General features: G+C 41.4%; 1 protein-coding gene across 2 annotated transcripts; it reads right to left on the reverse strand.

The window, feature by feature from the left end:
* Positions 1-27807, reverse strand: igsf5b (immunoglobulin superfamily, member 5b). 2 transcript variants are annotated; one of them, XM_059331172.1, is made up of 10 exons: positions 27690-27806; positions 25619-25714; positions 23493-23816; positions 13542-13669; positions 11194-11359; positions 10118-10252; positions 5774-5801; positions 4996-5084; positions 3446-3513; positions 1-849 (listed from the first exon to the last, which is right to left on the reverse strand). In XM_059331172.1, exons 2-10 carry the CDS (start codon positions 25665-25667, stop codon positions 739-741), a joined length of 1098 nt encoding a protein of 365 aa, XP_059187155.1. In that variant the 5' UTR covers positions 25668-25714; positions 27690-27806; the 3' UTR covers positions 1-738. The 2 variants fall into 2 exon arrangements, with proteins under 2 accessions (XP_059187155.1, XP_059187157.1); XM_059331174.1 differs by lacking the exon at positions 3446-3513 and having other exon boundaries at positions 27690-27807.
* Between the last annotated feature and the right edge of the window lie 124 nt (positions 27808-27931).

Here is a 27931-nt window from a genome sequence, read left to right on the forward strand (position 1 = left end):
TAGAATTTCTTGGGAGCAGGAATGGCCGTGTGATTATGCGATGAGAATCAGTCTGAAGATTTGCCCTTTTATAGCGATATTTGTGGCCACTGTTGCTTCTTTACAGTCAGACATAACAGCTTCTTTTGGCAAGGCAGTGTATTTTTTTTTCAACAAAAAACTCCCAAAGCTCTATATATTCCCCTACATCTTACAGATGTTATCTCTTTTATTAAATCCCCTAGGTCACAGGCAAGCAGTAAAGTACTGCAAACTCTCCGTTTTCATCCATCACAGTTTACAGACCGTCACTCTGGTTCAACTTTGACCCTCTCTGCTTACTGTATGTGTGCAGCCAGTTACCCTGCACATTAATGGACACTTACAGTCAGTTTTACCTTCAAATAAGGTGTTTTAGAAAATCTGGTTTAAATGTTGGTTTGTTTGTCTGATCATGCAATTACAGATCTCAGCAACAATTTACTGTAAGTATATATGTTATATCCAGCTCAAACTATAATATAAGCCAAAACACAATGGAACAAAAAATACGATTTATTGAATTGAATGTGTATTCTAAAAACAGTTGACATTTTTTAAGGATACATTAAATGTAACAGGTAAAGGAATAAAAAAAAATGTCTTCAATATAACCTTAGCTAAAGATGAAATACCATTAGCTTTTAACTTTATAAAAATGTAAAACATTATACTGTACAAACAACATTTTTATATCAAATTATATCATAACAAACACATTTATACTGTGGTAATTCTCCTGACGGTCTTTAAGCTTTGCTCTGATGGACACACCTGGGATTGGCTCTCAGACTGGCTGCTAAAGCTGCTGGAGGACACCACATCAGGGACCTGGGGGACACCATGAAATTGAGGTTTTTAGTGGCAATGTATCATTTCATTTTCTGTGACACTGTAGATTAACAACAGCCACAGAGATTCCTGTCCTGAAACCTTTCTCCTACACTGTAAAAAAAGATAAACAATAGCTACTCAATAAAATTGAGGCAACAGATTGCATGCAATATTATTAGTTAAATCTAACTACGTTACAAGTTGAGTTAAAAACAACTTAAAAGGAAGTGCCTGTCAATTAAAAATCTATTGTGTTGGATTCATTCAAAATGTTCTTGATTTAGAATTACATACACACAAAGATTATATTTAATTTGACCAAAATGAGTAGATTCCATCTCAAACATTTTTATATTAAAGTTACTTAAACAACTGCCTCAACATCAAGGACGCATTTATATTTAATACATTTTATCAAATATATTACGTAAAATGAAATGACTACAGAATAATTTATTACAGTGTACATGAGTGCAGCAGTGACACTGTGGAAGTTTTTGTGTTTCGTAGTTTCCAAACAGTCCAGTGGACAATTACAGACCTATCTTTGGACGACAACCATTGCCTTAAAGGCCTCAAAGTGACCGTCTCCCACCTTTTAGTCCCTCCAGATAAGGTGATCCTATTACCAAACTCATTACCTCAAAGACAGTGAATCAGAACTGAACTTGTGACCTCAAGTCAGAGCTGCTCCACATCAGATGTAATTGGGAAAAGAAGAGGCCACATAAAAAAAGCCCAGAAGATTGTCCCTGCATCCATTATTAGATACAAGGACACTACACAAGATATCAATACAGTGCATTATCCAGAATCAATGTGACAATCTATTCATTGATTAAAAAGAAAGACCTAGAAACCCCCCTACCCGAGGCACAGTTACCTCATCAGCATCGACAGGCTGCAATCTTGTCAGGGCAATTTCCATATTTACAGAAAGAAAATAAACATTTTTTTCTCAATTTGTGTCTCAGTGAGGTCTTGGTTTAGTCCCTGCCAGCATGTCCGCCTGCACGCCCAGGGCGGAGAGGAAGTGGGTATACTCTCCTTTATATTCCAATGGCTTTTTGGCTGATAGGTGGGTATACCCCATTTACCTGCATATACCCTCCACTACAGCACTGTGTACTAGGGATGGGCGTTTGGAAGAAATCTGCCAACTCCAGCATCTATAATGTTAACGATCAATTAAGCGATTAATCGCTATGTTTTTATATGTAGTTCAGTATGTATTAAAACATGCATATGGGCAAAATAAAAGATATGCCTATAGTACTATGCAAAAGCCTGTTTTGATAATGGATGCTTTTATTTTGAAAGGACGAAAACAGACTTTCTGTCAATCGTAAAACTAACATTAACTCAAGTGAGGTGATACTGTTAAGACAACGTCAAGGAATTCAATGTTCTATGTTTTAGCACCCCTAATAATCTTGCATATTTAACCCTCTAAGGTCTCCAAAAGCTCCAAATCCAGACTTCTTCATGACATCCAGACTAGAAAACAAAGCAGCGTGGAGCCCTACTGTAAATTTACCTCTAAAGCTCTGGCTGTAAACTCCATGAGGCCAGTTTCAGTTTGATGATGATATACCAACTGGAGATAAGGTCAAATATATTTAGTATAAAATGATAGAACTGGATGTAACCCTCTTATATGATATATTTGCAACCTTTGTTCACAATTCAACATTTAAAATTTTTTTTTCAGAATCATAGTGTTTTGAAAGTTTAAAAAAAGATTGAAAATCACATTTTATGTTGGACTTAAGGACTTAAAAAGACACAAAATGACAAAAAAAACGCAAAATGACTAAAAAAAGACACAAAATGAGAAGACAGAATGACAAAAAAACCCACAGAAGACACAAAATGACAAAAAAAAGACACAAAAAGACACAAATGACCAAAAAAGACACAATGACTTACAAAGACACGAAAACACATGAAAAGAATTTAAAAAATGGACAAAATAGGCTCAGACTCCAGAGGGTTAAATGTGTTTTGTGTTTAAATAGGATTTAGTCTTAAGTCTTAAGTTTTGGATAAAATTAAACTCAGTGATTCAAGCTAGCAAGGTTTGATACAGTAAGCTAGTTTTGCTCAAATTAAATCAAATTGTATTTCTGTGTGTTTTATAATTGTTATTGCAACTTTCAGTTTGCAAACTGCAGCTTTATCCAACTTAATTCTCAGCTCATTGGCTTATTCACGTACGGCCACTGAACTGAAACACGCCTTGTTTCAGTTCAGTAATACTGATACGCAGTCATAGATAAAATTAAAATGAAAAAAATACACAGATCAATTAAAAATTCATGTGATCGATCAAAGTCTTAATGAACAATAATCCATCATCGATTAATTATTCCTATCCCTACTGTGTTTACCACTTTCCTGTCTGACATCAGGCTGTCTGACTGGAGGCCAGTGGAGGTGCAACAGTGTAACAGCACAGTTCTTTCTTGCTTTCAACAACATAAAGGGAGCTGGCAGAGACTCCAGCTGCAGAATGAATGGTTGCATTATTCAGCTCCAGTCGACCTCTGTCTCTCTGTCTCCCTGCCCTCCCACCTCCCTTTCTCTATCTTACCTTTTGAAGGTTGACATAGTCTGCCATCTGCCTACGAGTTGCCATGATTAGCTCATTGTAAACTGCATCTGCAGGGTGAAAAACAGCAATTCAGCCTGATCTAACCTCACTGCCCCTCTGACCAGCTGCAGCCCGTTTTGGACTTAAAGCTGACTGCAGCAAAATAGTAAGAATTAGGCGAGAATTAGCTGAGATATGTGCCAACTAAACACAGCATCCTGATTTTAAATCCATCTTTTGTTTCTGAATTAGAAAAATATGCAATGATTCCCTTGATTTTGAACATAATATGTGGATGCTCAACTGGCCAGTTACCTGACTTAAGATTTTACTTGCTCAGTGTTCCTTCAAGTATTATGTCACTAATTATTAACTCTATATTCTAATAAAAGTGATAATAAGTATGATAAATAAGTAATTATAAGTAAACAATAACTCAATTACAGATAATAAATTAATAACAAGAATTTTCTAAAAATTCCACATAATATCTTTAAATGTGCAATCGCAGGAAAGATTTCCAGATTGGTTTCATAGTTCATGCAAATGAATACAAAACACTACATTCCAGAAATGGCATGAATAACATATTAAACAAATATGTAAAAAGGTGTAACATCTATTTGAAATGTGTGCAAAATGTAAGGTGTTTATAATTTGAAGTTAAGGAACTAAAACATGGAAAGATTTGGGAAAGGTTGTTTAAAGGTGCAATGTGTAATTCCTGGCCACATGTGCAAAAAAAAAATAGAGGGCAGCATTTCACCTTGTGCAAGGAATGCTTTATTTTACTAAGCATTTAGTCAGCAGCATTTATAAACCTTAAACCACTAAGGGGACATAACCACTACACCATTTTTAAATCTCAGTTTGTTTGGAACATTAGGTCTTAAGATTTAAGGGTAAAACCATAAAGCTGCTAATTGTTGTAGCTAGTGCTAATGCTGCAGCTGCATCTAATTCCTCATCCTCTCTGAGGGCAGACTTGATGCTACAGTAGCTCACTATCGCCTCTTGAGGCCCCTTCTTTATTACAAGACAGGACGGCCAGGGTTAGCTGGTTAGCATGCTAATTTCAGTATATATCTCTGCAACACAATAGATAGACGTCTTTTAAATAACATCAACATGTTCACTTCTTTACATTCTGTTGATAATGTTCGTATTTTTGCAATATTTTGTACTAACAATCTGGCCATTATCTTACACACTGCATCTTTAAGGTGAATGAAACTTAATATCTATTACATGTGCTGACCTCTTTTAGGGAGTTTTTTGAATCTGTAAACTTGATACTGTCGTATTAGGCTAAACGCAGCACATTGTCATGTAAAATAACACCCTTATTGAAGCCCCAACAGAAATAATGTGGTCTTTAGTTTTATGGATTTATAAAACTTCCCTGTGCAGTTTTTAAAACCACAGTTTGTCTGAATATAACTGAACTATTTATCCGACACTCCGATGTTCTGCTGTCAACAGTTATTATGATTTACCACTTGTAGTTAAGGTTTATAATTCTCATGGTGTACAATGTGTCACTCTCACACCTGTGGGGCCTTCGCTGGAGTATCCCAGGTTGACCTTCCCCCCCGTCGCCTCAGCAACCAAGCTTCTCCCGCTCACTGATTGGTCGAACCTGCAAATGCCCAAGTGAGCGGTCCAATGGAAAAGATAACCTTTAGCTGCGATACGGCAGAGACACTTTGTCAGACGCTATGCTGTTGTGAACAGACAATTTTCTTTGCTCACAAAACTGCAGTATATCAGAGGCCTCTGCATTGTTTTCATCATAAAGTGCTTTGACAGATAGAAAATGAACATCATCATTTTTCATTGCATTTTATTAGAGCCAACCAAAGTGCTCAACTCTGACTTCAATGTGCTCAATGGGAAAGCTGTAAAAAGTGTTTCAGCTGCATGGAAAACGCTGACAAATATAATGCGTAATATATCTGCTTCTTAAACGAGCTAACCACAATTGGAATCTTAATTAAGTTGTTACAAAATGTAATGACTACTTAATGCATGTAATTTCAAATTCATGTCTTCAATTTTATTTTATAATGAGGGACAATAAAAAGCCATTCATTCTCAGAAATAACTTTTACGCATTAAGCAAGATTCAAGCTGAGTCTTCATATCCGCTTATTGGAGCTTGATGCAGCAGTGACTCTATGTCTCTGCTTTTCCCCCAGATTATTGGCAGCTACTGTCTCCTCAACTTTTTTGTTAGTTTGAAAAGTGAAGAAAATCTGAGGTTTTCATTGTTGGAAAATGGCCTCGTAAAGCACAAGGTGTCTAGCAAAAAGAGCTCTTAAATCTTACCTTATTATTGCCTCCTGTGGGCATGGTTCTGAAAGGTAAAAAAAAAATGTAAAAAATGAGGCATTAAGTTTACAGAATTATTATGAGCTATCAGCCGCAAACGTTATTATCCTCACTGCATTGACCACAGAACCATTGTGCTTGCTCACTGCATCTACAGCAATATGAGAGCTGTAAATGTCCCGCCGTTTATTAGTTTTGGGTTCTGCACTAATATCATAGCCTCCAGTCAGTTTGCAATTCAACAGTGAAAGCTGGAGCTGAGTGTTAATGAGTTTTATAACACAGCTTCATGGTTGTCTTTGCCAAAGGTCCTCCTGGCCACAGCGAAAAACAACAATATAACAATGGTGCAGATGGCGCTTGCCCCAGGAGACGTATAAACTTCTTCTTTTACAGGGAGAGAAATTGCCTTCGTCATTATACTTTAAATCCCTGCTGTCATGCTGGCCAAAGTCTTTGAGGGTGACTATATTAGATCCCTTCATTTTCCCCCCCAAATAATTACAAAGCATACATTAGTCCCCATTGAGGTGGATTACTCAAAGAAAAAGCTTAGTGGCTTTGGAAGCATGCCACATCATCTAACATGTGAAACGTCCTCGTGAAGTTAATTTAACTTGGTCAGGGATGTTACATTAAAGCTGTAAGGACGGCGGTGAAGGAGGTGTCAGACTTTTCAGGTACAGAATCAGCAGCCGGAGGAGAAAGGTCACACCTGCTTTATGATAATCCCTAAGCTCTAAACCATAGCCGTGATTTGCAATAGTCCAGAATCAGTCACGGGGATTACACTGACTCATAAATGCGTGACTTAGGGCCACTTTTTGTTATCGCGCACAAGCAGGCCTCCTCGGCCTCCTTGTGCTATAGAACGACGATCCCCTCGGAGATGGCACTCCAGTAACATCTCTGTGACGTCCCTGTCTCCTGGCCAGACTCTCTACAACATCACACCACACTACTTCCATAACTTGCCAAGGCATCGACCTCTCTGTTCGGAGAGGTGACAAGTAGTTCGGCCACCTCGCAAATAATCTGTGTCGGGCTGAAAGAGTTGCAGTAAAATTGTCTGACTGTGGTGGTTTTAAACCCTTATTGATGGACTCTTTAGAATTACCTGAGTCATGCAATTTGGCACTGCCTTAGTCACCTTTAACAGCAGCAATTCCACATGTCTCTCTTAAAGGAATAGTTCAGTATTTTTCGGGAATTATGCTGAGTGGTTTTGTTACAGAGACTTAGATGAGAAAGTGACTGTAATGTCGGTCAGCTAGCAGTCATTTAGCTTAGTTTAGCACAAAGACTGGAAACAGGTAGCTTGGCTCTGTCCAAAGGAAAAAAAATCTGCCTACTACTGCCCCAACAAGTTCTCCAACATAAACGGCAGAATAGGTTGTGTGTCAGTACCACAAATTACGGTACGTAGGCACGTATCGCAGCTCACGTTTCACGGCACACATTAACGTATCGCGGCGGGGCTCGCAGTACAACGGCGCGTTCTGAAAATAGCACACACGTACGGTCCGCGGTTGTAAAGAAAAAAAACCTGCAGTTTCTGTGGATTAGGTCAAAAAACTTCTGGTGAGGTGTTATAAAAGACAGTTTTAAACAGTAAATAAATGTACTGAAATGCCGTAGTCACACAGGACACGAATCCCGCTCACCCGGGTGAAAGTCCACCGCTAGTTCAACCCATCCACCAACTGAATGGGGAAATCCGCCCTTTTAAACTTTGCTGTCAGTCACTACTACGCCAGCAAGATGGCGGCGGGCGTATTATGGCGGTGGACGGTGTAATAAGTTTTTTGCTGCCTGTATACACAACCTATATTGATGTTTTTTTGATGAGAAAACATGCTGAATGCCCCTAAAGCTCATCTTACTAAATTGGAAGGAGTCTCTGTCCTTTTCTCGACAACTGTTCATCCGATTGACTTCTCATGTCAGGTGTTTTGCTGAGGACCCTAGGCACTGCATTCTTGAGTGTGAGTACTTGAGATCTATGGAACATGGAGACTAAATCAGTAGTTGTGGAATTGTGAAGCACATTTTGCAGATTTGCATGAGAAAAGCTTGATGGAAACACCAAATTTCGATAGAACTTTCAGAAATGAGCACAAAAAGTTTTCACGGTCACTTGAGGTGTTTTTGGTCTTTTTTGAAAAATTAATTAATGCGCTAAACGGGAGAAGAAACCACTTTTTCGGAATAGGTTATGACTTAGCGAACATTTACATGACTGATCAGCTGTTTCCGCTCTGCCGGAAAACCCAAAAGAAGAAGAAGAAAATTTTCTCTCATGGGTGGCCAAGGTTGTCCGATTAGCTGTCTGTTTTTTCTCTCTCACACAATCTCTTCTTCTACTGATGGATTAGCCTACAGCAACACATTACACTGCCATCTTCTGACCAAAATATGTTTATGCAGCTTTGTTTATTAGCTCTAAACTAGTCAATGGAAACACCCCTAAATTGCGTTTTCTTCAAATTTGCTTCGACTTTAATGGAAACACTGCTATAGTTACACATCATGCTGCTGGGCTCAGAGTTTGTGCAAGTAGAAAACATAAATAAGATGTAATGTGTTAATTCGAGATCCTGGTCCTGTTAGTTTACTTTTGTTACATTTGGCCAGAACCAGGTCAACTGTTTCACCATGTTAACAGCCTTAATGCTAAGCTAAGCTAATTGACTGATGGCTGTAGTTTCAAATTTAGCGTACAAGTAAGTGAACACTCTTCCTTTACCTCTGCAAAACAAGCAGTGTCAAAAGCTTCATGTGACTCTGTGTTACAGTGAAATAAACTGACTCATCTGGCAGTGACCAGGTGTGAGTCAGGACCTCGTGTTCCCCAAGGTTCAATTTCTGCCAGTGTACCAACAGCTGTAATCCTTTTAGCACACAGGCTGATAGCATGTCCAAGGTCGCCACTTTCCCAACTGACAACTCATCAGCACATCTTAATGGCCCTTATCAGGCAAACTGGCAGGGTTTAGATACAAAGCCAGGTTTGTTTATCCAAGAGAAACTCAGTATAATCTACTATTTCTTTCACACTATTTTTCAGTAACATCCTGTTATACCTTTAATAAATTATCCATCAGCAGAGTAAAGACCACCATTTCTATTAAACTGGAAGTACTGTTTCTTGGCTGGTATTTGATAGAAGACTTTATTGAAAAGTAGTAAGTTTAGACTAGAGCCGTTATTTTCCTTTGTCTGTTTGGTTTTTTTGAAGGGCCAGGACATACTTAATGATGTAGCAGAAAGAAAGGTGCGTCTTAATTTCAGTTGGTCTACTATAAAGTTGCTATAATTACAGTGACGGAAGTATCTTTGCACAGTCATTTCTTATCTAATTTGTGAAAGATATTGCTGCAAATTCATTTTGCGTCTCTTCCATCATTTGTGTCTCTTTGTGGTCATTTTGCTCCTTTTGTCATCATTTATGGCTCTTTTCAGTTGCTTTGTGTCTCTTTGTAGTTGCTGTATGGTCATTTTGTGTCTCTTTGTGGTATTTTTGCATCTTTTTGCGGTTGGTGTGTGTCTCTTCAAATGACATTTTCCAAGTGAAGGCCAGGGGGCCCCTAACACTTGGGGCCCCTGGGCATAGAAATGCAAAAGACCCCACCATCTTTCTTGCAAAGGAGCAAGAAATGGTCTTTGGGATGCTTTTGCCTCTTTTTTGTTGTTGTTTTGCGTCTCTTACATCATTTGTGTCTCTTTGTGGAAATGTTGCTCCTTTTTGTCATTATTTATCTCTCTCTTCAATTGCTTTGTGTCTCTTTTCTAGTTGCTGTATGGTCATTTTTTGTCCCTTTGTGGTATTTTTGCATCTCTTTGTATCTGGTATGTATCTCTTCAAGTGACATTTTCCAGGTGATGGCCAGGGGGGCCCTAACATCTCGAGGCCCCTGGGTTTTGTGCCTATTAAACCTGTTTTATTAATGCATCCATGCTTGCGTGCAGCTCTGCATGTCTAGTTGTTCAGGGTGAGGATTAGAAGTGATTACTCCCTGCTGTATGAATTGTCCCAGTTTTTCTTGTATTTAAAACATCCCACCTCCCTGCAGTCAAACAATACACATACTTATATCACCTTTGTGCTGCTGCTGTTTCCTGAGAAGAAAAGCTTACAACTGCTGACAACTAATGTTCCACCTTTGTCAGAAAATATATTGTGTGCCCTTGGTGAAGGCCAGCGTGGGGTAGTGCAGAGCCACAGCGTGTAACCACCCATCTTCTTCATTATACTTTAATCACAGTTTCTGGACTGGAAAAGTGCAGGGGGAGGTGACGTTTTTTCACCTAGAGCAAATCAAGTAAGAGAAAAGTGCATACTTGCTTGTCTCCTCTGTCTGTACCAGAGGACAGTGCAGATGCAGAGCAGGAGGAGCAGCAGAAGAGCAGAGAGGGAGGCCGTTACCGCCAGAGGGACGATGCAGTCATCTCCTTCCTCCTGCATCACCTCTGCAACTGAAAACAGAAGGTCACATCAGTGTTTTGGTAAAGAAATGCTGAAGCAGTGTTGTTACTTTGCAATTCAATTACAGTTTTGCAGACATAGTGTAAAGAAAGCTGTTCAGTTTCCTGTTTTAATTTGCATGAGGGTGTTTGCTGAGGTGAGCTGCGCTGAGTGTAAGCTACTTCAAATGGAACATTGCAAAGATAATAATGCCGTATTTGTACTTTTAGTGAGGTTTGCTTTGTGATGCAAACTCATGCAGCTTCTATCTGTTTTTCTCTCTGTTAATAATAATAATAATCAGTGATAATTTACAGGCGGGGACAGTAAAAGGGGAAAGGACCAGTGGTGGAATATTATTAAGTACAATAATTAAGTACAATCTCAAGGTACTTGTACTTTACTTGAGTATTTCCATTTTATATAACTTTATACTCCTACTCCAATACATTTTGAGGCAAATATTGCACCTTTTACTCCACCACATTTAGCTGACAGCTTTAGTTACTTTGTAGGTCTAGATCAGTGCTTTTCAATAATGAGTGCAGATATATATATATATTCTTTTTAAATTTTGTTCTTAGTGTTGATACGTGTGTAGGTGTTCAGTAAAGTGCTGGGTCTTCAGCCTTTTTTTGAAATTGAGAGGGATTCAGCAGATTGTGTTTTAGTATTAGCTTTAGTATTTAGTATTAGTATTAGCATTCTGATGCTGATCATTTTGTACTTTTACTTCAGTAAGTTTTGAATGCAGGACTTTTATTTGTAGTGGAGTAATTTCACAGCGTGGTAATAGTACTTTTACTTAAGTAAGGTATCTGAAAACGTTTTCCACCACTGGAAAGGACAAACACAAGTAGAGAGAAAGATTAAGAAATAGATAAGGAAAGTAGAGGCTGAGAACTCAACCAAGACAGAACAAAGGTAAAACAAAACAGCGGTGTTCTCTCACCCACGGTCAGACAGACACTGCTCTTCAGTGGTGTGGTGAGGGCAGACACAGACACCAGACAATCCACAGGAGAGCTCTTCGCTGCTTTAACAGTGAGGTTGCTGGTCACAGCGAAGAGGCTCTTCCTCGACTCTTCACTACTGATGTTATATTCTCCCTGGCTCACCTCCATGCCAATGCACAGACACAAAGATTTAGTATTATTTACATTCTGTTTCACTGATTGGGATGGTTACAGTCAGACTAGACAAGATTTTGCAGTAATTCTGTAAATACTCAAAGCAGAACTGTATTTAAAGGAACAGTACACATATTAAACTTCTTGTGATGCAGCCACTGCTTTTTAAAATGCTTTGCAGATGACAGATCTGTTCTATTTCTGTTTTAGATTTGTTCAGCCAAAAGAACACTCCATTCATTGGCAGAATCAGTGTAGCTGTAGATCACACCAGTGTGACGCTCAATACCATTTGCTCTATTGCACTTAGCAGCAAAAAAATATACTTGAGAAAATTCCATAGCAACATGTATTTCCAGATATTAGGACATGCTAATCCTAAGACTTTGTTTTGACCCCTGTAAAGTGTTGTACTGCAGCTCACCGTGACAAACTGACTAGAAGGACTAATGCAACATTTGCTCCTCTGCACAGGCACAAAATTAGAGCTTGTTCTGTTTTTGCGGGGGTACTTGAAACGAAAGTGGTTTTGAGTTCAAATGTTCACAAAGAGATCTGTGAATTTTGTGAGAAATGTCTTTTATTTATAAATGGCAAAAAGAAATCTATTTTTTGTCTCTTCTAATGCTTTAAACCAAATGTTATCGACTGCACTGTACTGTGTTCGTGCTACAGCATGTAATAATAATCTCTATAATAATCTCTCCTAACCTGACGCACCAGATGGTTTGTTATACAGAACCACCTGAAAAGTCCTCATTGGAAACTCTTTGAAAAAATGCTGGAAACTTGAAAAATGACTTGGCTGTTGATTGGATGAACCATCTGTCTATCAACGTTTATCACGGGCCAACTTCAACCAGTAGATGCCAATAGTTCCTCACAGTATGCTATCTGGTCCAACCACTGGTGGTCTGGAGACAAATGCATTACTTGAAGCCTGTCAAGATTAATTTTTTAGTGATACAGTGATAACATGAGAATCCATCTGCCTTGGAGATAAAGAATGTGTGGGCACTGGGACAAGATTATGGAAAGTGGTTTGGTTTCTGTTTGTATTCAAAGTAGAATTAACCAATCAGATATTTATTTGTTTATGAAGATTAGCCAAAATGAGTCTTAACCTAAAGCACCTGCAAAATCAATGCTACAATTCTACAAATCTACAATGTCATTTAGCAGATACTTTTATCCAAAACGACATACATTTGAGAGTTAAAACAACACAAGCAAACCTGAAGTCAAGAAATAACACAAGAGTGAGTGCCATGCGTTAAGTTTGAGTCCATTAGGACACAAGTGCTTTAGGTCATGCAAGCAGTCAGTGTGAACAGTTTATAGTGGTCAGGAGGGTTTGTGAACATGAACCAAGGTGTTCAGATATGCAGGAGCTGTGCCCATTGCTATTTTGTAGGCAAGAGACAAGGTTTTGAATTTGATGCGGGCTGCAACTGGAAGTCAGTGCAGAGAGATGAGTAGCAGAGTTAAATGTGATCTCTTGGGCTGGTTTAAGACCAGATTCGCCACCGTGTTCTGGATCATCTGCAGATGCAGTTGCTAATCAGACTGTCTGTTATAGTGATGAGAAGACTGGTTCTTTTAAGCAACCTGGTTCATGTCATTCACCTGCCATTAGCCAAACAACTCATGACCGACTCTTTTCAGCCTTTGATTTCTCAGCTCAGGGACTATGTTAATGAGCGACTTGTTATTAAGGTCAGGGTGCACACACTGAACAAGAGTTTGAGTTAGATGCTCTCAGAAGTGGCCTGATCCTGAACCTGGCCCAATATGCACGACTGTACATGCACCATACAGAAGCTTGAAGTCGCTAAATGACGTCATTGCCTAATTTGCATAATTTACCATGTGCATGTACTTGTAAAGGACGCAGAATTTGGAAATAAACTCTTATGAGTCAAGTTAACTCTCTTAAGGGTCATTCATAAATATGATTCCCCAGAGGCTAAATTGTTTTCTGGTTGCAGGATTGCAGCTTATTTTCATTTTTGAGTGCTCAGTCACTTCTTTTCTTTAGCAAATATATCTGCCTATCTCTATCTTCTTTCTAAGTTTTTTTAGCAGCACCTTAACTACATTTTGATGAACGTCTCCTTATAGAAATGCATTTTTAAGTTTGCAAAATAGTGAGGAGGATGTATGTACTTACCTTTTTGCCATGCACCTGCCATTCCAACGTAGGTTGAGGATACCATCCTACTGCTTGGCATTCAAACAGGACCGACTGACCCTTAAATGCCAACTTGTCATCCCCAACAACTTTCACACTGCCCTTTTCTGTAAGGAGAAGAACGTACATTCACAAACTTGATTTTATTTTTCTTTATGTGCTTGCATGCATGTACTTTTGTATACTTGTGTACATGCAGCAGAAAGCGCTTAGGTTTATGAATACAAATACAAAGTAGGAATCTATGAATTTTTGTAAAAATGCATGTTGTTCCTTGCACGCACCCGCACCCAAAGATGAGCATAACCTCTCCAGTTGACCTGCTCACTTACAAAAGACAGATTTCATTCGTCCCGGGTGATTGATCGCATGTCTCAAAGTCTCAATTGCCTGACGAATGCTTCTCCTCTTATTCCCTTCATCTCCTTCCCTCCCAGCCAAATAAGCCACTTAAAGCCCTGGGAGATACAGTATCTCATATGTGAAGTCTATTGTCTGGCACAATGAAAGGCGGTGGATGCAACAGACAATTGCAACAGACAGAAAGATAATTACAGAAGCTCTGGCGCTTTGTCTAAGCGAATGACATGTCTGTGTTGATTTAGGTTCAAATCCTCAGATGTTTTGTATGCATTATTGGCTGTCCCTTTTCTCCTGGGATTTTTATTTGATGCCTGATTTTTGGTGTCATAAACATTGCACCATGCATTTGTAAAAGAGAGGACTCTGGCTGCTCTTAGAGAATCTCTGCGCCATGGAATAAAGGTTGGCGAGGAACCAGCAGCCTCATTTGCACTGACTGATGAGGGGCTCTGGGCGATCATGGCAGATTGATACATCTGTATAGAGGAAGGAACGACATCAGCACTCTCTCCCAAAGCTCCAATTTAAGTGATCTCTGAAATAAGGTTTCATAAGGTCGGTTAATCACTGTAGGGAAACTCTGAAGACTTTGGGCTGCTGCGGCAGACTGTGTGAGGCGGGGAGCCCTCAGCTAATTCCAGTGATTTCTCAGCAGGAGTCCTCAGAGGGGAAATTGCTGCTTTGAGGGCAGCATTTAAAGACATTTTATGTCTGTGTGCAGAATTGGTGCATTTGCACATGGATTTTGTCTTGCAGGAAAAGTGTATAACACATGCACTATGTGTGTGGGTGTGAGTTCTCCTTCACCGCAGACCTCAACAGTGCTTGCAACCGTATTGATTTGCTCGAGTGAAAGATTTGTGTGTGTGTGTGTGTGTGTGCTGTGGTTTGTGTGTGAGTCAAATAATTAAACAGAAGAAGAGAAGTGAGAGGAAGCAGGAGTGTGTTGTCATATTTACATAATCTTCATACTGGACAATTAAAGCAGGGAGTGTGGATGATAGCATGCAGAGTCAACCAGCCCACTGTGGATTTGTGGCTCTGGTCCAACAGTATATTTGAAGCTGCAGTACACAAATCACAGGCAGAGTTGCTGACTGTTAACTGGGCGTGCCAGGATGCACAATTAATTCAAAGGTTGTGTCAGGCCATAGTGATCCTCTGCATCTAGACGGGAGGGCCTGATTCACCATGCACTACTGTTAATGGCTGCATATGTCAGTGGGGATTTGTGGCAGTGGCAGCAATGGAGGTTCTCTCCGTAATATATTGGAGGCGATGGGTCATTGGTCTTGTTTCCTCTCGCTTTTTGCAAAGGGGATGCTTCCACGCAGATTTTTTTAGCTGAGTTCTCAGTTCAGCTTGGACATACTGCAGCACACAAGCAAGTCTTGAAGCATTTGTGTAATACGTTGTCATCTGGTGTGAGGCATGTCACCTCTCTGTGAGCATAAACTGTGCTGTGTGAATTCAACTTGAAAAAAAATGTTTCTGCCTTGTCAGTTATGTTATAAAGGAAACATATTTTCTCCTGGATTATGTTTGTTTTTGATGTGTCATACATTTCGAAGTCTGCATAAGCTTGTGACCTCTAGGTGAGGTCAGGGTGGGTGGATGGGCCAAACAAAGGCAGGATTATTATCCACAATAGTCCTAAAGTTGACTTATTTACAATTATTAAACCTAACCATGTGGTTTTGTTCCCTAAAGCTAACAAAACTGCAACTTATTTTGCTTTAACTAATCATTATGAGTTATTGTGGAAGCCGCACCCAGCACAGGAAAAAATGCCCTGTTGACGAGGAGACAAAGAAGACAAAAAGGAGAGTGATAAAAATGTCTTTTAACTGATCCAGAGGTGAGGCTGCAGGTTTTTCTTGCAACCAAGCGACAGCACACTTGATACAACAAATCAACTGTGTGAGGTCGAGTCAGGTGTGCTCCCCAGCCACACCAGCCTTCTCATGGATCAGTTTGACACTGTTGTACGAATCTAGTTCACTAAGTACCAAAAGCTGCCTTTATCATAGCACTGAGATAGGGGCTTATTGTTGAAACTGGCTTTCCAATGATTGTTCCTTGGTCTGAGATTATTTCTTGAATTGAAATGGCTCCAACCTGCTTGTTTCGACTTTTGTTTTTTTCTTGGCAATTACTTTCGGGAAGTCCCTCTTGTTAAAATGCCGCAGTGTTTCCAGCTTGAGATATCAACACCATCAGAACTGCAGAGAACTACTGATTCTTATCAAGTGATGACTATAACTCGCCAGCAAATGAGCCATCCAGTCCTCACACAGCATACCCCCTTTGGCACAGCATCTGCATACAGAAATATACACTAAATGAGAGGAAAGGAGAGGAGAGGGGAGGAGAGGGGAGGGGAGGAAACAAGAGGAGGAGAGGAGAGGAAACTAGAATAGGGAAGGAGAGAAGGATGGGGGGAAAGGAAATGAAGGCAAACAAGAGGAGGAGATTAGAGGAAACAAGAGGACGAGAGAGGACAGTAGTGGTGAGGAGAGGAGAGGACACAAAAGGAGAGAAGTGGAGGAGGGGGAAAGAGAAGAGAGGAAACAAGATGAGGACAGCAGAGGAAAAGGAATAAAACAAGGTTTGGTTTTCAAAGTCCCTTTATTAAATCATTTGGAGGAGAAACCAGATCACTGTTACGCCATCACTCAAAAAGACAAATTAAAATAAAATAAAACAAAACAAAACAAAACAAAAACAACAACAACAACAACAACTTAGGATTCAAAACCATATGTGTGTTCCAATAACCAAAAATCAAAAGTTAATAATAAGCTCTCCACTTCCACCCACAGAGCATAAAACCTCCCTCACAGCCCAAGTGTGACTGAAGGCCTGCAAATTGTTCATCATTTTATAATAGGTGTGCTCCACCCTCAGTCTGGCCTTAACCAGTCCTCCAAAAACCAGCACCAAGTCCACACTGCCGGATCCCTGAGTCCGGTTCCTGCGCGTTAGCCAAATTGCTAACTTAGCAGAGGCAGATAAGAAGTTCATCAGAGTGTGCACAGTCTTTTTCTTGGCACTGTATTTTGGGCCAAAAACAAACAAGTCAAAAGAAAAACACTCACCAAGACCCAGAAACCACTTTTTCAAAAGTTCAAACAATCCTGTAAGCCGACAACAATTTACAAATAAATGTTCCAGGGTCTCAGTCTGAGCACAGAAAAGACACCCCTCCCCCAGCTCCGGATCAAGGTGTACTCTGTATCTGTTTGTAGCTATTAACCCATGCACAACCCTCCACTGGAGGTCTGCTGCCCGCTTTTCAACAGGCAACTTGTACAGGGACCGCCAGCTGCCTTTCGGAGAAAAGCCTGGACCAAAAAAACCAGTCCACCTCGACTCTTTCATGCCTGCCAGAGAACGCAGGTTCAGGATTTTAACACAAGTTAGGTAGATTGCCTTCTTTCCTGCATCCTGAAACTTGTCCAGCTGCAGCGTTTTAAAGGACAGTAGCTGACCTCCACCCTCCTGCCACTCCCCCACAGCTGGGGTGATAGACAGGGAGGGGAAACTGTACTCACTGTCCTCAAACCACTGTCCACACAGAGACTGGTTCCTTAAAAAACCTCTTGCTGACTGTGGCAGAGCAGCACAGACCTCCTCCACCACTCGATGAATCAGCCTGGATGAAGTAATCCTGCTGCTGGCTCTCAGGGCGTCCAAGGTTGCTGCGGTCATCTTCATCAGATGCCCCAGTTTGGTGCAGCCAGCCAGCCTGAAGTTGGTACGCAGGCTCGCAGACTGCAGTGTTTGGGTCTCGATGAATCTGTTGAAGAGCAGAGGTTCCTCGAACAGCCACATGCCTAGGATCTCATTTGGAACACGTCTGAAATGGAAAATCTGCCATGCCTGGAGAACAGAGCTGTAAAACGGCGTCAGACCAGTTAAATCCACTTCGTCCTGCTGTATAAGGAAAAGTTGTTTAAAATAACCAAGACGGCCAGCTCTCCTCAGCAGCAGTCGAGCGGTGTTAAACCAGCTTGGGCCACAGTCATAGAGTAGTCTCTGTGCAGTCCTTATTCTAAAAGCGGCGATCTTTGCCTGGATGTTGACCAGGCCCTGTCCTCCTTCAGCCACCGGCAGGTAAAGGGCTGCCGCCCAAATCCAGTGTTTGCCGGACCAAAAGAAATCCAGAATGGCTCTCTGGATATGGTCCACCAAGCCTGTTGGTGGTGTCAGGGCCATAAGTTTGTGCCAAAGAGTCGAGGCGACTAAGTTATTTGAAACCAGAACTCTTCCCCTATATGACAACTGCGGCAGCAACCATTTCCATTTAGACAACCGAGCACACACTTTCTCCTTCACTCCCTCCCAATTCTTGAGCTCAAAGTTTTCAGTGCCCAGAAAGACTCCAAGCACTTTGAGTCCTTCCCTCCCCCACTCAAGCCCTCCAGGTAGACTGGGCACTGCCCGGTCTCTCCACTGTCCAAGCAGCAGGGCTTCACTCTTCGCCCAGTTCACCTTTGCAGACGTTGCCCTTTCATACAGAGACAGAGTGTCCTGTAAGGCCTGGACATCCCTCTCACAGGAAACAAAAACATATAAATCATCTGCATAAGCAGAAACAGTTGGAGCAGGATATAAACCAGGAGACTCAGGCAATGGGAGGCCACTGAGTCGACCCCTCAACCTGCACAACAAGGGCTCAATGGTTAAACTATAGAGTTGTCCTGAAATAGGACAACCCTGTCTGATCCCTCGCTGCACAGGGATAGGTCGGCTCAGCCCCGCCCCCATCTTTATCATGCACTGAGCCCCACTGTACAAAACACCAACCCAAGACACAAAACCATCACCAAAACCAAAAGCCCTCAGTGCAGCAAACAAATACGAGTGATCAACCCTGTCAAAAGCTTTCTCCTGATCCAGGGAAACCACACCACAGTCAACATTATACAATTTACACACATCAATGACATCACGCAAGAGGAAAACATTGTCCATTATTGTTCTGTCCGGCACGCAATAATTCTGGTCAGAATTAACAATAATTCCCAGAAAGTCCTTAAGCCTGTTAGACAGAGCTCTGGATAACAATTTATAGTCTGTACATAATAGAGCTACTGGCCTCCAGTTTTTCAATAAGGCCAGGTCTCCTTTCTTGGGCAGCAAAGAAAGTACTGCCCGCTGACAGGAGACTGGAAGGGACCCTGACCTGAAACACTCCAAAAACACACCGTGCAGGTCAGGCCCAATGTATTTCCAGAACTGCTGAAAGAAATCTGCAGAGAGACCATCTATCCCAGGTGCCCGCCCTGATGCCATCTGGTTCACCGCGACAGTGAGCTCCTCCAGTGTCAGCTCACAGTCGAGAGAGGCTTTCTCTCCCGGGCTGAGCTGAGGAAGACCCTCCAGCAGCTCCCCACGACACTCCAAGTTGCACTGCCCTGCTCCAAAGAGGTCAGTGTAAAACTGCATAGCGTGGCTCCTCATCTCACCCGGGCTGGTTGTTGTTCTGCCTCCTGGAAGCTGAAGGCAGGTCATATGCTTCCTCTGAGCCACCGATCTTTCGAGATTGAAGAAAAAAGAAGTCGGGGCGTCCATATCCTTTAGTTGCAGGAAGCGAGATCGTACCATAGCTCCCTTGACTTTCTCCTGCAGGAAAGAGCTCAGCTCCAGCCTCTTCTCCTGCAGCAGCTGACCAGTAGCAGGATCAGAGGTCCTGTGTAGACCCGCCTCGATTTTATGAATGCTGGTTTCCAGCTCCTTGACTGCTGCTTTGAACCTGGCAGTGGAGTGGGAGGTGTACTGCTGACAAAACACACGAATCTGTGTCTTGCCAACCTCCCACCACAGTTTCAGAGAGCCAAAATCTTCTTTTTTGGTTCTCCAGTGGTCCCAGAAGAGACCAAAACTCTGACAGAAAGCACTGTCTTGCAATAGTTTGTTGTTGAAAGACCAGTATGATTTGACTCTTTCTGCAGGTGAAGTTATTAAATCCATAATGACAAGGTGGTGATCCGTAAATCCAACTGGAGTGATGGTGCTGTGTGTTACTCTGGAGCTGAGACTTTTTGAAATGTAGATATGATCCAGTCTTCCTGCACTTACCCTATTATTGCTGACCCTAACCCATGTATACTGTGTGGACTGTGGATGTTTAACCCTCCATGCATCTACCAGATCTAAATGTGTAATGATGTTTTTTAGGCTCACAGATGAGAGTGGATGTGGTTCCTCTCCTATTCTGTCCTTGGTGAAGTCAACAGTGCAGTTAAAATCACCAGCCAAGATCAGCTGGTCCTGACTGTACTTTAAAAGTTCATTTTTTAGAAGGGAGAAAAAGGCGACTCTGTCCCTACCCTGATTTGGTGCGTAAATGTTTACTAGGTAAAAAACAGAATTGTCAATCTCTGCCTTCACTAACAGCAGCCGTCCCTTCACCACTTCAGTAAAGGACAGAATTTTAATATCAACAGCTTTACAAAACAACACTGCCACCCCTGCACTGACATTGGTACCATGGCTTAAAACACAAGGACCCTCCCACCATGACAGCCAGTCCAACTCATCTGAGGGGCTACTGTGTGTCTCCTGCAAAAACAGGACATCAACTTTTTTTTGTGTGGAGACTTCAGATATTAAAGCCCTTTTCTGTCTGTCTCTCCCTCCATTAATATTAAGGGTTCCTATTTTAAGGCTCCTCATAGGAAAGTCAGGAAGAAGAAGCAGACAAGAAAAAACAAGGAGAGAACAATCGAAAAAGGAGAACACCGTGGGATGCATGGTCATGTTAGCTTACCTTTTAGTTCTTCGGACAGTTCTGCCTTTTGTGGCTTTTCTCAATGTCGTGATGTGTTTTTTAAGTCTGAAGCGTTTCTTCTCATCTAGCAGATCAAAACCTACCAGCCTCTTCAGTGTATCTACTGATCTAATAAACTTATCGGTGTCTCCAAAATAATCACCTACCTTGACAGATTTTTTGAAAGTTTCATCTAGAAACTGATTAATGTCCTCTAGGGAATAAAGGTCTGTGTTCTTGCTCACTGATTCAGCTACTGAAACAGTGTCAGACTCTGTATCATATTCCATCTCCTCTGATGCCTGGCTGAACATCACTCCCTGCCCTTCCTCACTGCCCACAGTGTGACCTCCTCCTGCACCACTAGTGGAAGCTCCCTGCTCATCATTAATAGCCTGCGATGTTATATCAGTGGCTGCAAGTTGGGGGGCACTCAGGTGTTCTTCAGCTACAGAAGACGGTTGCTGCTCTGGTTGGCATCGTTTTACGTTTTTTCCTGTTTGTGCATCAGAAACCCCATCTCCCATGTCCACGCGGGCCGCCGCCGCACCCCCGGCCCCGGTGCCAGCCGCGGAGCCCTCAGCCGCGGACCCGTTAGCCGCGGATCCGCCAGCCGCGGAGCCCTCAGCCGCGGACCCGTTAGCCGCGGATCCGCCAGCCGCGGAGCCCTCAGCCGCGGACCCGTTAGCCGCGGATCCGCCAGCCGCAGAGCCCTCAGCCGCGGACCCGTTAGCCGCGGATCCGCCAGCTGCGGAGCCCTCAGCCGCGGACCCGTCAGCCGCGGAGCTCTTAGCCACGGAGCCGTTAGCCTCGCTAGCCGCCTCCTCAGCGCTCGCGGAGCCGGCCGGTGCGCGAGCCTCGCCCTGCTGCCGGTGCGGACAGGCGAACCGTTTATGCCCCACATCACCACACTCAAAACACTTCATTTGCCCGGAGCTGGCATACACCATGTAAAAACTGTCGCTAAACCTTACCCTGAATGAAACGTCAAGAGTCTGTGTGGGCGATTCCAGGAACATAAAAACCTGCCGCCTCAGAGACTTCACATGCTTTAGTTTGGGATCTTTACATCCCAAACTAACAGTTTTAAATCCGCTGGCCAGTTTTCCAAACCTGCGCAGCTCTGTCTCCAACAGCTCGTTTGGAATAAACGGCGGAACACCGGATACGGTGATCCGCGTGGAGGGAACTGACAGCGGGGACACTTGCGTGTAAACGTCCCTCAGAAACACTCCACTCTCTATCAGTTTGTACACCAAAGGCACATCCTCCACAAACACCACCACAGCTTTATTCATTCTTGATGCATATAACAACTTGTCATGACCTACCTGCTCACCTACAGCTAACAACACCTCCTCCACGGAAACACTGTTATCCGGTGGGACTATCCGCACACCCTGTCGGATAGACGGAGGTGGCGTCTCGGCGGACGCCATTCCTCCCAAAAAACACCAAACAACAACTATACACTTGGCAACACTAGGTTACAAATAATGATAAAGCTTACCTGATCATGCAAAATCGTTAGAAGAAAACAGTGAAACTTCACCAGTACAGGGACAGAAACACCATTCAAACGCTCCGCCACTCACACGTCCACCACCACCGCCGCCACTCACGCTCACACTCACCGGAAACGGAAACAGAGGAGAGGAGAGGAGAGGAGAGGAGAGGAGAGGAGAATAGAGGAAACAAAAGGAAGAGAGGAAGCAAGCAAAGGAAAGGAAACAAGAGGAGGAGAGAAGAAGAAGAAGGTAGAAGAGGGGGGGGCAAGGAAAGGAGAAGAGGATGGGATGAAAGAAAAAGAGGGCAAACAAGGAGATGAGAGGAAACAAGAGGAGGAGAAAAGGAGATGAAAACAAGAGGAGGAGAGAGGACAGGAGTGGTGAGGAGAGGAAACAAGAGGAGGAGAGGAAAGGAGAGGAGAGGAGAAGAAGCAAGAGTAGGTAAGGGGGAGGAAACATCAGAAGGGGAGGGGAGGAAAGGATGCAAACAAGAAAGAGAGGAGAGGAGAGGAGAGGAGAGGAGAGGAGAGGAGAGGAGAGGAGAGGAGAGGAGAGGAGAGGAGAGGAGAGGAGAGGAGAGTGTAAATCCTGCTCTGCTGCCTGGTCTGACTGGCATGGAGTCCAGGGCTTTCCACCTGGTATTTATATCTGAGGATCAATCAACTCTATCAACTCCAACACCACCCACACTGTCATTAACCATGTCACAGAGACCATCAAACATGCCTGGACAACTGTACTCCACCACACCGGCCCAGATGCTTGTTGTGCTGCTTCTACAGATAATAAATTAAAACAAAGCCTCTCGATTAGGATGAGCACCTTGAATTCTGAAGAAAAAAATTAAAAAAGAAAATTCTCTGGCTTTGTGCTCTTTATTTTTTGGTGAGAAGAGATGGCAATGTGTGGGTGGGCGGAATGAAAGCAGTTACACAAGTTTCATGTCTTCATTTACCTCTTTAAAAAAATGTTTTTTACATGCTGTTTTTTGTCTCGTCAAGGTTAAATTTAGTGTGTTTCTGAACTCTCTCACACTGCAATAACTGAGACTTGCCATCTGTTTCGCGTTTCCTTCACTGCTTTGCGTGTGTGTGTGTCTGTGAGTGTGTGTGCAGACTCGTGTTTCAGTATCCCTGAGAGGAGCTGGCTGCACAAAAAGACATTCCCTGCAGTAGAAATAAACAGTTCCTTGCTGCCTTCATGCTACAATGAATCAAGGTGACACAAACACGTGCACATACAGTTGTAGTACCTCCTCATACACTCACATGGGGACATACAGACCTTGTACAAACAGGCTTGCTGTTTTCCTATCAATGCCCTGGAGGTCACAGGTCACTGGTCCCTGGTTATGCCTCTGTGTGTTCTTCAGGACAAACACCCAGCTGTCATCCCGCGAGCCACTGTCTTTCTCTGCCGTCACATTGGGGTTTATGGAGGGCAGGACACCAATATCCTTAGAGATGGTGAGAACCGCTGTATTGTTCAGCATCCACACCATAACGGTCCATTTGGTGGAGGAGGATGGACTGCAGGTAAATCTGGCTTCCTCCCCTCGCAGGACAGTTAATGTTGCAGGTGACAGAAGCTGTATCTGAGCTCCAACTGCTAAAAGTCCAAAGAGAAACAGACATAAAGCATAAAACACTTAATTTATTTTTATTTGATAGGGACAATGCAGCTAGCATAGATACAGGGCATGCATCTGATGTGCTGCATACAGAGATATAGCTTCAGCTAATTGTCAACTCCCGTCCCTAGTTGGGCTTTTACAACTACATACAAAATCACAATACTATAAAAATCCAATATACAATTACACCATCTACAAAATAGAATAAAATTACAAACAATTACAATATACATTTACCCTGAGAAAAAAAATAAAAATAAACTTGACTTTTTATGAGGGGGTCATTTGTTATGTAGCATTTTTAAATAATGTTATAAAGTGTTTTACAAGAAAAAAAATGAATTTATCAAGAAAATTAAAAAGGGTACACAAACGTTATGAACACTGTGTAAAGTGGCTACATATGAGAAACTAAAAAAAATAAAATAATATAAAATAATAAAAGTAAAGTAAAGAGAATGTCTTTGCTTGTTTCAAGAAGTGGCTTAGCAGACAAATGTGTATTTAGGCCACAAATCCTGTAATGGCATACTTACAATAATATGTTTTTAAGCAAGATTTGCGTGTTTTTGTTATGGGTAGGACTGTTTCCTGGCTGGGTGTGTAGCATTTACATTAAGCAGGACATGGAATAATTTGACATATTTTGTTTTTTTAAATATATTTTTTGCTATACAAGATGACTGAAGAGTTGACACATCCAAACAATATTAGATTGATATTATTGAAGAATGTGTCACAAATATAGTACTTGAGAAGAGACTTTGAATTATATAGACATGGAATAAAGTAAAGGTGGTGTAGTAAAGGCAACCAGAGTCAGGATTTCTGAGTTATTGAAGAAAGACCTTAGAGGGATGCAAAGATTTAAAAAAAGACAATGACAGCACAAATCTGTTTCTTACTGTGGCTGTACAGATGGAGACTGGGGATTTGGCCAGGTGCATGAATGAGGGCAAATAGGATTTAGAGAAGAAAAACTAACACAAAAAGGAGAGTGTAAATTAATTTGTAGCTGTCAGCAACAGGCCACGGCATCATTCTGCAGGGTGAACACTTTAACAGTAACCTGCAGAGTTTGATAAAGCCTCAAAGGATTATTGAAGAATACATTTTTATCAGGAAATATTCATAAGCCAGTGTGCACTAACTGTTAGCAGGAACTCCTCATTTACTCTGTAAACATCCCACATGCACAAACACATCAGTGCACACGTCCCCGGCTGAATTCCAGCGTGTCTTTGTGGCTTTCTATCGCTGACAAATGAAGAAGAAAAGGAATAAATATTAATGGCAAATGGTGAAATATGAATTAAGAGGTCTACGCCACAGTACTCTGGGTGATGTATAACTTGTTTGTGGTGAGCTAACCGTGTTACCTTCCACAGCCAGCGTGCAGAAGCATAAATTATTAATCCGTCTAGCAAATTAGGCCTGAGAAATATCTAGGCCAGCCTATATATTTCTTTTCATTGCAATCAAAGAATTCTAATGAGCATAATTTGTGCGTGCTGCTATTGGGACCATGAACCAGTGACTCTGAAGACCCCTGACCACCGGCTACATCTTACTGCTAACTAGATAGGCAGCCATTTTTGAAGAAAAAATACTTATAAAGTGCAGATAGATCATTAGGGCCTCTTATTGGATGGTGGGTTTCATCTGAAGGTTGCTGCTGTTAGGCTCTGAATGTGGCCGTTAGTACAAGAACATTACTGGCCCCTGTGACACGCCTCCAATCAAACAAGCTGCTGTTTGTTCTGACCTGAACTCTCACCTTGAATCCTGTATGACAATAGGAGCGCTAACAGAGAAAAGATGTCCATGTTTAATCAGTCCATCCAGTCAATCCATTGCTCAATGCTGAATGGACCTGAAACAAGAAGAACTGAATTATTCCCTACAGAGGAGCATGCTGATCATAGTCTCAAGTCTTCAGCCAAGTCTTGGCAACAATGCTCTAGTGATGGTTGTTTTTACACCATCTCTACCATCCCGTTACTATCTCAATGCCATGAAATTTGCTATCCATATCCAGTGGTGGAATGTAAGTACACTTAATCAAGTACTGCACTACAATTTTGAGGTACTTTACTTGATTATTTTCTTCTTTACTTGAGTATTTTCATTTTATGTTAATTTATACTTCGACTCCAAAACATTTAGAGGGAAATATTGTACTTTTTACTCCACTACATTTAGCTGACAGCATAAGTTACTTTTCAGGTAAAGATTTAACATGAAACACATGATCAATTTTTTAAATTTAATTATAAGTTGTTAAAATTAGTCCAACCTTTACAAAATTAAAATCAACATAACATAAATGCATCAATACAATAATCTAATGTTATATTTGGAATATATAAAACAATCTGAGCGGGTGCATTGTTTAATGAGCACTTTTACTTTTGATACTTTAAGTACATTTTCTGATAATTTTCTACTTTTACTTAAGTAAGTTTTGATTGCAGGACTTTTACTTGTAGTGGAGTAATTTCACAGTGTGGTTGTACTTTTACTTAAGTAAGAGATCTGAATACTTTTTCCACCTGTACATATCCATGTTTACTGCTGCTTCCCCGTCAGTTTTAACTGAACTTTGTGTTTAGTGCTTTAGAAGATTTTAGCATGCTAACATGCTACAGTAAAATGGTGAACATGGTAAACACTACTCCTGCTTAACGTCAACAGGTTTGCATGCTAGAGTTAGTATTTAGCTCATTCTGGGCCTAAATACAACATTTATGTTGGTGGCTAATACAATTTGTTTCACAATTATCATACTTGCATTCTGCAAACAGCTCTATTTAAGTTGCTTCTTTTTTCCCCCCACTTACTTCCAAAAACAAATGCTAGCACTAGCCAGATCAAGATCTTTACTACATAAGGCAGTGGTTTGTTCATAGAGGACCCAAGAACCAATAAAAAAAAATTAAAGTTGCATGTAGTTGCTTTAACTCATCCTTGTGCATTCATGACAGAATGAACTTGACAACATTTTTTAATGCAACATACTCATCTGTTCAACGTTTTCTTGTTTTGATGATAATGATGATAATCATAACAATAATAATAATGTTATTTATACAGTCCTGATGGTACAAAGTACTTCACAAATGGTTGAATAAAGATAAGGATAATAAGCAAAGTTTGGGCTGACATGATCTTCCAGTATTTGTTAAAAAATGCATTTTTACTACCTGAAGCTGTGAGTTTTTTGGCTTTACCCTGAACACAGTGATTGTATAAAATTTTAACCAAAATTACATAAAAGCATAAAAGACCTGCTCGTGATCCACAGGTTGGAAGGAATAAGATCTGATATTTTAGATGCTCCTGAATTCATAAAAAACAGGACTGAATGACTTTTGGAACTTATTTTTCAAATGAAAGGTCATTGTCACTGTCTGGGTGCAGGCTTGACATTTTTGTAAAATGGGATAGACTTTGTCGGAACAAAAAGAATGAGATCAGATGTGTTTTCATTGAGCTGGAGAAAGTTTTGGGACATCCTGACAGACAAGATAATAACGGATAAAGCTGCCTTGATAGGACTGTAAAGTTACTCCACAGAAGAAACTGAGAACTCAGATTATTTCACCACAAATTGTGTTTTAGTCCAAGTGCAACCATTTTAGTTAAATTTAATTCAGGTCAGAGTATGATTAATTGTTTAGAGACATTTAGTAACCCAGTAGAATTACTGAGATCTTATGCATAAATAGCTCTGCAGCTGTCTCCCAACCATTTCTTTCACACGCAGCTTAAAGCAGCATCCCATGAATACAGTTTAAGTTAAGTAAACAGTAAATATCCATAAATATCACTATGTTTGTCTGACTCACCTCAGTCGGGTGTCTCTGTGGATCAGCGGCTAGTGTCACACACAGTGGATGCATGTCAACAATGCTGCTCCTTCTTCATGCCTGGTTCTCAGCCAAAACTGTCCCGTTAAATATTACCAAACTCAGTGGGAACTTTGCCCCCGTGCTACACACAGATGTAAATATAGAGTGACTCAGACTGCAAACAATGCCCCTTGTAAGTCCCGTTCCCAGTGGGCCTCACAAGAAGACCTCCACCCTCC

Source organism: Centropristis striata, chromosome 4 (genome assembly GCF_030273125.1).
Source record: "Centropristis striata isolate RG_2023a ecotype Rhode Island chromosome 4, C.striata_1.0, whole genome shotgun sequence".
Classification (NCBI taxonomy): domain Eukaryota; kingdom Metazoa; phylum Chordata; class Actinopteri; order Perciformes; family Serranidae; genus Centropristis; species Centropristis striata.

Excerpts from the sequence above, each read along its gene's own strand:
- igsf5b (XM_059331172.1), bottom strand. The coding sequence starts at position 25,667 with ATGGACATCTTTTCTCTGTTAGCGCTCCTATTGTCATACAGGATTCAA. Across the intron at positions 11,360-13,541 it reads GGCAGGTGCATGGCAAAAAG|GTGAGCCAGGGAGAATATAA; the intron begins GTAAGTACATAC and ends ATTGGCATGGAG. Across the intron at positions 10,253-11,193 it reads CAGTGTCTGTCTGACCGTGG|TTGCAGAGGTGATGCAGGAG; the intron begins GTGAGAGAACAC and ends TTCTGTTTTCAG.